The 10,886-nt window shown below is 45.4% G+C and overlaps 1 protein-coding gene across 1 annotated transcript; it reads right to left on the bottom strand.

Moving 5' to 3' along the window:
* Window positions 1-364: 364 nt before the first annotated feature.
* On the bottom strand, window positions 365-3,927 carry LOC100052951 (granzyme B). Its single transcript, XM_001488513.5, has 5 exons — window positions 3,783-3,927; window positions 2,566-2,713; window positions 1,926-2,061; window positions 1,463-1,720; window positions 365-818 (listed from the first exon to the last, which is right to left on the bottom strand). Exons 1-5 carry the CDS (start codon window positions 3,835-3,837, stop codon window positions 657-659), a joined length of 759 nt encoding a protein of 252 aa, XP_001488563.2. The 5' UTR covers window positions 3,838-3,927; the 3' UTR covers window positions 365-656.
* Window positions 3,928-10,886: the final 6,959 nt, after the last annotated feature.

The raw sequence follows: 10,886 nt of genomic DNA, 5'->3' as shown, positions 1-10,886 counted from the left end.
AGGGTGCCTGCTTGGTGGCCGGGACCCATGGTGTCATCCCCCTTCCTCTCTGCCATATAACACAGGGAAGAAGGTCAAAAGTTCACTCTGAGCCCCAAGACCAGAGAGGTTTATGTTTTCTCCTGATGGTGCTCAGCTGTAGCCCTGGCAGAAGGGCAGGCCCAGAGGAAGGTGAGGGTCAGAAGGAGCTGGGGAACAGCTTTGCATGAGGTTTGGGGGAGGTGGTGATGGGAGGGGCAAGAGGAGGAAGCAGAAATCAGCAGATTTGTGTCATTGGCCTTCTAAGCACAGAATAGGTGCCTGTGAATGAGGGTCAGTGAATAAACAAGAAACCAGCCCTTCCTGCTCAGCACAGAGACATTTATTTAGTTACTGGCTTCATTCTGGATCAGTTCCAGAGAAGGTGGGCTGGTTCCTACATTTAGAGGCTTTTCATGGTTTTCTTTTCTTTTCTTTTTTTTTTTTTGAAGATTTTACTTTTTTCCTTTTTTTTCTCTCCAAAGCCCCCTGGTGCATAGTTGTATATTCTTAGTTGTGGGTCTTTCTAGTTGTGACATGTGGGATGCCGCCTCAGCATGGCCTGACGAGCGGTGCCATGTCTGCGTCCAGGATTCGAACTGATGAAACCCTGGGCAGCCGCAGTGGAGCGCACGAACTTAACCCCTCTGCCACGGTGCCGGCCCCTTCATGGTTTTCTTTATCCAGGGCAGGAAACTCAAGACTTTGGTGAAGGCCTGTGGAGGAATCCCGCCTATTCGTCCATAGGAGACAATGCCCTGGATCACGTTCTTACACACGAGAGGGCCCCTGGAGTCCCCCTGTGGACAGAGAGTGGGAAGAATTGAGTCCGTGCTCCCTGTTCCTTCCCACCTGCATCCCAAGTGCCCTCTCAGTGAAGGCTGCCTGGCCTGGCCTCCATGTGGGAGATCAGAGAGCAGGGCAGGTCCCTCTGGGGCCCTCAGCTGCCCAGTCCTCACCCTGGACGTTGTCATGACTTCATTTCACTCAGGGGCCTTGTTCTTCTCCTCCCCCAGATCCCGGATCCCCTTCCGTGAGGGCGCTGTGGGACTCTGCTTCGGTCTACCATTTAAGGACATGGAGACAGGCAGGTGAGGATGACACTCAGCGTGGAAGGTGAGCCATTTAACCAAGATGGGAGCCAGCTCTGAGGAGCCACCTGGTTTGCCTGCTGCACACCCAGGGAGCAGTTTTCTAACACCTGTGCCCGGCGTGGGGCAGAGTGTTGCAAATTCATGATCTGCATGGAGCACCATGTTTGGATGCTACTCAGGCCCCGGGTAGGCTCCCAGAAGGCCTGTGAATCCCCACTCTGACTTCTCCCCCCTTCTCTTTCCAGGAGAAAGATCAGAGTGTAGTGGGGAAGGAATCCCCACTGCTTCGATTTGAAAGGCCCAAAACATCCCTCTCCCCAGAGCCAAGCTAGGCAGATGCCTAGACTCACCTTATAGGAAGACTTCTTTTCCTTCGGGTCACCCACACACAGCTGAGTGGTCTTGTTGTAATTGTGCCATAGGAACTCGCACTCCCAGTCCTGCTGCACGGTCAGCTCCACCTCCTGCAGAGTGTCCGATGCTCTGCCGAATGGGGCGACACTTCCCCAGCCAGCCACACTGCACACCTCTCCAGGCCTCACCTGGGCTGTGGCCCTGGGCAGGCTGAGGGGCCTCACAGCTGCAGTCTGCTGGGCCTTTCTCTCCAGCTGATGAGAAGAGGCAAGAAGGTCCAGCTCAGCCACTGGCCTCCTGGGCCTGGACACTGTGTTGGGGCTGCACTGACTTCCCTCTCTCCTGAGCCACTGGGACTAGTCAGCCAGCTAGGATGGGAAGGAGGGAGGGGACAGGTCCCAGTGGGAGCGGAAGCAATCTGGACCCAGGACAGCAAGAGCAGCAGGGCGGTTCCCTTACCTTTAGTAACATGATGTCATTGTTGAGGTTCTTAGAATTATAGTGTGGGTTGGGAATGGCTTCCTTCACAGAGATGACCTGCTGGGTCCTCTCCTGCTTCTCAATGTTGTGGGCCCCCAGGGTCACCATCATTGAGCTACACAGAAAGTAGGGTGGGGATGTTGGGGGCATGGAGTCAAAGGAGATCCAGCCCGGGAGCCATGAAGGGCAAGTGACAGCTGGGGCAGGGCAGGGCTGCAGGTAGGAGAAATCGAAACAACAGGAGTACTGGGCAGTGGGTGACTCTAAGAGAAGATTCTGGGAGTTTTCTCAGCCCTCAGGCAATATTGTGAAAGGACTCTGAGTTTGCCCTTTGACCCTAGTGCATGGTTTCATCCTCTACAGCTGATTTATTTGCCCAGTGTGGTCTCTCTTCTCAATTGGGACACTCTCTCTCACCTCTGACCCTTTGACGCCAAAGCTTGCCTGTCCTATTCTCACTTTCCATCACCCAGTCATGCTCTCAGATGGCTCCTCTCATGGGCTCTCATGTCCTTGAGTTACTAGGAGCTGGTGGAGCTCCCCTGGGCTGCAGGCCCTGGGCAGAGAACAGGGGTCCCTGTGGGTTTCTCAGGAGTGTTAATTTTCTTTGCCCCCTCACCTTCCCCAGCAGTGAGCAGCCGTCAGAACAAAGTCCTGTCTCACGAGGACACCACCGCAGCTCTTCCCTTTTTCTTTCTCCAGAGACAGAACAAATGCCATGTAGGGGCGGGAGTGGGGCCAGGCCTCATGTCCCCCGATGATCTCCCCTAAACAAAAAGTCTTATCTACTTGTGCACACCCAGCGAGTCCACCAGGCATGCATCAGCTTGACTGCTAAGGACTGCTGGGCATCTGGGAGCCCAGGATGGCCTGGAGTTGAGAGGGGCTGTGGTGGGGCTTTCCCTCTAGAAAAAGGAAGAGGACAGGCTTGGCCTGTGAATGTGTCCTCCACAGATAATTGGAGGTGAGCATATGCATCTTAGGGACAGCAAAATTCTAGAGGCTCCTGAAAATTCATCTCCTGACTTTGCTTTGTTTCAAGAACCTTTCTAAGTCCCTGTTGTCCTGTGATGTCTGGGATGATGCTGCTTTCCAGTGGGGAGGACTTAAGTTTAGGGATCTAGATGTTGTCATAGCCTGTTTCCCATGGCCTGACACATAGTGGGTGCCCAAAAGCTGTTTGTTGGCTGCATGAAGGAATGGCCCCCAATGGGCCTGAAGGAGAGTTTGTAGGGCCAATGTGTGGGATTCTGGAAAGCAGAGAAGTTCAGGTCCACAAACAGTGGCTGCATCCTGGAAAGAAGGGAGCTGCTAAAGGCCTGGGAAGAAAAGCAGAGCTGGAGAAGGGACTGAGGGGCCTTGGGACTGAACAAGGCACCAGCAGTCCTCTGGGGACAGTGGTCCCACCAACTCCGGGGTCTGCAGAGCTCCAGACTTCTCTCCTAAGCAGACGCTGAGGGGAGCATCTGTGTCATCCCAGACCTGGAAGCCAGGCCCACTCTGCCCTGTGCAGGGGAATTGATTATTTTCTCTTTTCCAGTTTCCTTCCCTCTGCCATGCACTTCCAGTTAAGTTCCACTTTGCAGATGGCAAACATAGGGCCTAGGGAGGGAATAGCACCCACTGGCTCTTCTTGAGAGCAGCCTTCAGCCCTGCAGTTCATGCTGGTAGCTTATTCAGTGCCATACTTGGCATTCTGAGGTGGGATGGGAGCTGGGATTCACAATGTTGCTGGTGGATGGATGGATCAGGGATGTGCCAAAGGGACAGGAAATCTGAGCCCACTGTGTTTGAGGGGGAGCGTTTGGGCATCTGAGGGTGGGGATGGTCACTTACCTGCCTCTGCCCCAGGGGACAGTAAAAATGCCAGCAGGAGCAGGAGAGGCTGCATCTTTCCAGGAAGGTTGCCCAGGTTGGGGAGGCTGGTGCTTCCTCCTTGCTCTCTTTTAACCCCAAGGAGAGGAAGGAGGTACAGACGGGATCTGTGCCCTCAAGTCCCCCTGTGGTTGTGTGGTGCTTCATCAGAGATGGCTTTCTATGAAACCTTCCCCGCCCCCACTCTTTCTGCCTGATGACATCCTCTGGGTGGTTGTGTGAGAATCATGCAGTGACCACATCAGAACCCACAGTAGATGATGGGTGGACCACTTGATCCAGCCTAGAGCAGGAACCCAAGGGTACAAAGTGGAGACCGTGGGCTGTGGTATCAGCCAGTAGAGGTATTAGAGCTCCAGAAACCTGAGTCCCCAGTGATAGAACCACCATGCCTCATTTCCATGTTGCTAAGTCCATCAGGATGATTTCTTTAGCAGACGTGTGTTTGGGCCCTTCTCTGTGCCATGACCAAACATAGTGGAGATGTGTCTCCTTCCCTTAGAGAGCTGTCTGTCTGGTGGAGGAGACAGAAGCATCAGTGTCCCGAGCACAGCATGGGAATGGCGATAGCAGAGTGAAGCAGAAGATGAGAACAAATCATGGCCACCATCTACCAAATCCATGTAGCAACCCATTCATCATCACAGCTTCCTTCCTAGGGAATTTTAACATCTCTTTTTAAGTTACAAATGCTCAGAGTGATAGATTACATTTCTCTTTTCCATGTTTTTAACAAAAGACCTGCACTTGACCTTTATTGGCCTAAATTAACAAATCATTATGACCCTAGGAATTGAAGCTACTAATTAACTCAAGCCTAGGTCAGTTTCCTTTGGGTAGGCTGGAGTCAGTCACACCCAAACCACATGCACTAAGACTGGGAAAGGGCTGAGTCCCCAAAGGAAGTTCAGATGACTAAATTGCCGATACCGTGTGAAGTGAGACAGCTTTCCAGGCAACCAAAGACCAATAATTATCCTTTCAATATTCTCTGTTCTCCATCTAGAAAGCCACACTTCTGATGGAGCTGGCCCGGCACATAATAGACTCTCGTTTGCTCAACAAACTCTGCTGATGATCTCGCTATGATGGAAGTGAAGGACTGTTGTTTCTAAGCAGACCAAGCCCAATCCTGTTCGGAGAACAACCAAGAATATCTGAGTGCTTAGGGCCTGGTGATTTAAGTTTCCCTCTGTACATTTTCTGTAGTTTACAGTTTTTCTATGAGGAGTATTCTGTATCAAAATCCATGATTCCAGTGTAAATATTCTCCTTATCAAACCAAGTACACTTATCAAACCTCTACCTTGTTGCACCTAGCTTAGCCAGTAGTAGACATTTTAAAAATAAAATCACTTTTCTGATTGTAGTGGTAATAAACGTTTGTTAAGAAAATTTGGAAAGTAGAAAGGAATAATGCCACTCATCTTCCTCTCACCAGCAGAGAGCCTGATACTATGAGCAGTGCGTTTTTAAATACTTGGGATCATATTATATACACAGTACAGTTTTCTTTTGTCCTCGTTTAACTCTACAATTTAAGCATGTTCCTCATGCTCTTAAAAATCTGGTAGTCAATATCACTATCGTATTTCTTTCCCAGATACTAAAGAATTCAACATGCAACCATTTCCTAACATTGTTGGAAAATTTTAAAAATAATTTAAGTGAAGAGGAAACAATTAAAATTACCTGATTTCCCATTACTCATTGATAATCATCTTTAATGTCTTGAAGCATGATCTAACATTTTTCTCTCATGTATATCCGCATATTTTAAAATTCAAAGGGAGTTATGCTAAACATAAGTCTCTGAGCCTTTATTAAAAATTGAGGTGAAATTCGCAAAACATATAGTTAACTATTTTAAAGTACAACTCAGCGGCATTAAGTGCGTTCAAAATATTATGCAACTACCACCTCTTGCCAGTTTTGAAACTTTTTCATCACCCAGAAGAACATCCAACCGTACCCGGTAAGCTGTAGGTCCACAGCACAGTGAGTACGGAATCACTTTCCCCCGTCCCTCTCCCACCCCTGGCCCCGCCCCCTGGCAGCCTATAATCTTCTATCTATCTCTATGGATTTACATATCCTGGATACTTCATATAAAAGGAATCAAGCGGTATTTGACCTGTTGTATCTGGGTTCTTTCACTTAGCATAATGATTTTGAGGTCCATCCAAGCTGTGGCATGTATCAATATTCATCCTTTTTAAAGGTAAATAATATTCCTTTGTATACATATACTGCAATTTATCCATGCATCTGTGGGTAGACATTTGGGTTTTTCCCACCTTTTGGCTATTATGACTAATGCTGCTATAAATATTTGTGTAGACATTTCTGTGTGGATCATATGTTTTCATTGCTCTTGGATACACACCTAGGAGTGGAATTTCTAGATCATATGGTAATCCTATGTTTACATTTTTGAGGTACCACCAAACTTTTTACCTCAGTGGTTGCACCATTTTACATTCCCATGAGCAATGTACAAGGGTTCCCATTTGTCCACATCTTTGCCAACACTTGTTATTCTTCTTTCTTTCTTTTTGATTATAGCCATTCAGGTTGTTATGAAGTGATATGTCATTGTGCTTTTGATTTACGTTTCCTTAATAAATAGTGATGTTTGTATGCTTTCCTCTCTTTGCAGGTCATTTGTATATCTTTGGAAAATGTCAGTTCAGATCGTTGCCCATTTCTCAATTGAGTTGTCTGTCTTTTGTTGTTGAGTTGTAAGAGTTCTTTATATATTCTGGATACTCAATCTTTATCAGATCTATGACTTGTAAATATTTTCTCTCATTCTGTAGATTGTCTTTTCACTTTCTTGATACTATCTTTAGTACACAGAACATTTTAATTTTTATGAAATCTAATTTATCTATTTTATCTTTTGTTGCTTGTGCTTTTGGTCTCAAATCTAAGAATCCAGTGCCAAATCAGAGGTCGTGCAGATTTACTCTGTTTTCTTCTAAGAGTTTTATGATTTAAGCTCTGATATTTAGGCTGTTGATCCATTTTGAATTAATTATTGTGTATGGAGTTAGGTAGGGATCCAACTACATTCTTTTCATGTAGTTATCAGGTTGTACCAGTGCCATTTATTGAGGATATTATTCTTTCCCCACTGAATGGTCTTGGCACCCTTGTCAAAAATCAATTGGTCAAAGAGGTTCAGGTTTATTTCTGGGTTCTCTATTCTATTCCACTGGTCTGCATGTCCATCCTTATACAGTACCACACTGTTTTTGATTGCTGTAGCTTTGTAGTAAGTTTTTTTATTTGTTTGGGGAAGATTAGCCCTGAACCTTCATCAGTTGTCAATCCTCCTCCTTTTTGCTGAGGAAGACTGGCCATGAGCTAACATCTGTGCCCATCTTCTGCTACTTATTCACGGGATGCCTACCACATCATGGCTTGACAAGCAGTGTGTAGGTCTGCACCTGGGATCCAAATCAGTGAATCCCAGGTCACGGAAGCAGAACATGTGAACTTAACCACTGCTCCACTTGGCCAGCCTCAGCTTTGTAGTAAGTTTTGAAACCAAGAAGTACGAGTCCCCCAACTTTGTTTTTCTTTTTCAATGTTGTTTTGGCTATTTGGGGCCCCTTACAATTCCATATGAATTTTAGAATTGGCTTTTCCAATTCAGCAAAAATGGCCTTTGGCATTTTGATAGAGATGGCATTGACTCTAGACTTGGCTTTGAAGAGTATTTCCATCTTAATACTATATGTCTTCCAATCCATGAACATGGGATCTCTTTCTATTTAATTAGTCCTTCTTCAATTTTTTCAGCAACGTTTCGTAGTTGTCATGTATGATTTGTTCACCTCCTTGGTTAGATTTAGTCCTAGGCATTTTATTCTTTTAGTGCTATTGTAAATGGAATTGTTTTCTTAATTTCCGTTTTGGATTGTTCATTGCTGGTATATAGAAACGCAACTGATCTTCCACCCTGCAACTTTTTTAATTCATTTATTAACTCCTATTCAGTTCCACTCCCCTTTATGTTGTTAATGTCACATATTACATCTTTATACATGTGTGCCCATAAGTTTTGCAATTATTGCTTTGTGCATTTATTATTTGATAAGTATTTATTATTATGCATTTATGTATTTTAAATCATATAGGAGACAAAAAGAAGAGGTACAAACCCAGAATAGACTAATAGTAGCTTTTATATTTATCTTTGTAGTTCTTTTTACCAGAGATCTTTATTTCTGCATTTGGGCTCAAGTTGCCAAGTGATGCCCTTGTTTCAGCCTGAAGGACTCCCTTTAGCATTTCTTGTAGGGCAGGTCTACTAATGATGAATTTCCTTAGCTTTTGTTTATCTGGGGATATGTGTATTTCTCCATTTTTTTGCAGGGCAATTTCACCAGATATAGTATTCTTGGTTGACAGGTTTTTTTTTTCCTTTCAGTACTTTAAATATGTCATCCCACTGCCTCCTGGCCTCCATGATTTCTGACAAGAAATAGGCTGTTAATCTCACTGTGAATCATCTGTTACCTTATCTCTATCTAGTTGTGTCTGAGAAGACTGGTTCCATCTCTGTCAAGAGAAGAACCAGAGAACTATTTCAGAATACAGTTCATGGCTTTGGTGGTGTTTGAAGTCTAAAGTAACAAGTCAGTCCCTTGATAAAACAAGGCATGACAGGGTCAACAGAGCACAACGCTATGGAACCTTTATTTGCTCTGTGTCTGGGGGGTTGTTGGTATTCTGCTGACTTGAACCTAGAAAATGTCAGGGTTTTATGTCCACTCCAGACCAAGATGAGTCTCCTTGGAATTGCTAGAGCTCCCATAATTTCACTAATTACTCCCTTGCTTTTGTATATTTGGAGAGCACCAGCTCCTCATATAGGAAGGAGAGGTTAGAGGAGGACATGAAACCCCTGAGTCTCAGGCCCTGCCCTTTCCCACCACCCTCATTCCTGGCCTTCACCATATTTGGGTTGGTTCTTCAAGAGTCAGGCTAGGGCCTTCAACATAGCCACCTTGACAGGATAGACTGATTAGGCTGAGAATGGAGGGAGTGGTAAATTCAAGGAAAATTTGCTTTTAAACTCAATGACTAGTCAAATGGCCAAGGTCATGGAGGAACATCCTCTGAAATCCAGAAGTAGTAATTCAAATTTAAGGGAGTGGAACGCATTCTGAGGTGGCAGACATGTGGAAAAGGGTATAATACAGGTGCCTTCCTAGAAAGAATCCTACCTGGAAGAAGCCTCAGTGGAGAGACTAAATTTCTTCTCAGATTTGACTAAATAGAGACAAACTAAAAGATGGTGAGAAACATTTGTAACTTGTAATTTTAAGAAGCTGTGTTGAAGTGAAAGTTTACAATAAAAATATATGTAGGAAAGAAGAAATGATTTTTCAGTTTGTTGAACAAATGAGACTATAATAGTCAATGTCATAATGTCAGCTAATATTTATTCATCACCAACCACAGATCCTCATCCCACCATCTGAGTTCCTACTGGTGTTTCTTCCATTTCACAAATGAGAAAGCTAAGACCCTGAGGAGCTAAGGGACTTCCTCCACATGACTCAGCTCATGAGAAGGGAGGGGGACTTGGGATTAGAATTCAAGGATCTGATTCCAAAGTCTGTGCTCTTGCCCACACCTCTACAGCTTAACCATATCATACAGTGTTCAAGGAATCTGGGGGAAATTTAAGGAGGTGCTGAGGAGTAAAAGTTTCTGTCTATATCTTTACTATGTGACTCTAGTTCTCTTAGAAAAGAAATGTTCCTCAGTGTCTACCATACTGTGATGGAAATTCCATCATATTGTGATGGAAAATGTCATTGACATCACACACTCCCTTTGCTTTTATTCTTCATTCTCCTGATTTTCTTCCCCCACATGCAGGAGAATGTCATGCTTGGCTCATGAGGGGCAATCCCCTTGGGCCTTAGCCTCTTACCGAATCACATCTAGTCCTTATTGGATGTGGGCAGGGCTATTCCTTGCAGCAATGACAATGGCACAATGACGTGACATTCCTGTACATTCATGTACATTCATGGCATTTGAGTCTGCTGCATAAACCACCGTCCTTGAGTCTGATCATTCTCTTAAGTTCTGCCTGAAATCAGAACCTACAAGCGTAAAGGGCCCTAGGTGATTTCATTTGACTATGAAACTCAGCCATGCTGTTGAGAAGAGATTCCTGCCTCAGATAGAAGTTGTCTCTGCATTCCTATTAGGAAGCTGGGATGATGGGCATAATTTCTGGGGTGTTTACATGGCATCAAAAACAGTTTTCAGGGAAAGACGTGTCAGTGAAAGAGAACCAGGGTTATGTGTGGGAGTGGGGAAGATTTTACTTCCTTTTGCCTCTGTAGTGGTAAGGATAAGGGAGAGAGCGCAGGGTTGGGGAGAGAAAAATGTGTATAAGACAGATATAAATTTATGAGATTTCCAGAGTTTTGGTAACCACTAGAAGACCGTTTAATTTCTCATTGTTACCTACTCTAATCATTGCCCAGCCACCAACAAAGAGCAACGTGTGGATGTTGGGTTGGGGATAATTCAGTAAAGCTCTGGTGTGGGTCAATGTCTGGGGTGAGAGTAGACAGAGGACTATAGAGGAAGGGGGAGGAGACGTGGGCTTGGGTGAGAACAGTGTGCCCATCCCCTCCCCACTGGGGGCAGGTGTTGACTGCACTTCTGGGTGGGAGCAGGTTGGAAGGGAGTGATGTTCTGGGTTGTGATGTCACTTTTAATGTGACCTTGGATCACACTCAAGACTCCCCTCCCCCAAATCCCCACCTGAGGGTCTTTACCTTCCCAGGAATTTTGCCCCCCAAGGACATTTCCTTTCCCTAAAGCACTCATTCCCACAGGGCCTAAAGGTCACACCATAATCTTCTCCAGTGAACAAGTTCTTTCTTCTCGCATCTCACTCAGGGGCTGGTGCTGTGTGCTTTCTTACCGTCTGTGTGGGATGTGGCAAATGGTTTGGTTTGGGTTGGGTAAGGGGATGCTGCTGAATCATTTACCAGAACCTCTAGTATATGACTGCAAAATTAGTGG

The sequence above is a fragment of the Equus caballus genome, chromosome 1 (genome assembly GCF_041296265.1).
Source record: "Equus caballus isolate H_3958 breed thoroughbred chromosome 1, TB-T2T, whole genome shotgun sequence".
Lineage (NCBI taxonomy): Eukaryota > Metazoa > Chordata > Mammalia > Perissodactyla > Equidae > Equus > Equus caballus.
Note: the sequence above shows the minus strand (reverse complement) of the source record. Positions and strands in the feature narration are given on the sequence as shown.

Bases quoted from the DNA above. Each gene is read 5' to 3' on its own strand.
- LOC100052951 (XM_001488513.5), bottom strand. From the start codon at position 3,837: ATGCAGCCTCTCCTGCTCCTGCTGGCATTTTTACTGTCCCCTGGGGCA. The intron at 2,714-3,782 runs GTAAGTGACCAT...CTTTTTGTTTAG, and splicing joins GTCCCCTGGGGCAGAGGCAG to GGGAGATCATCGGGGGACAT. The intron at 1,721-1,925 runs GTAAGGGAACCG...TCTTCTCATCAG, and splicing joins ATGACATCATGTTACTAAAG to CTGGAGAGAAAGGCCCAGCA.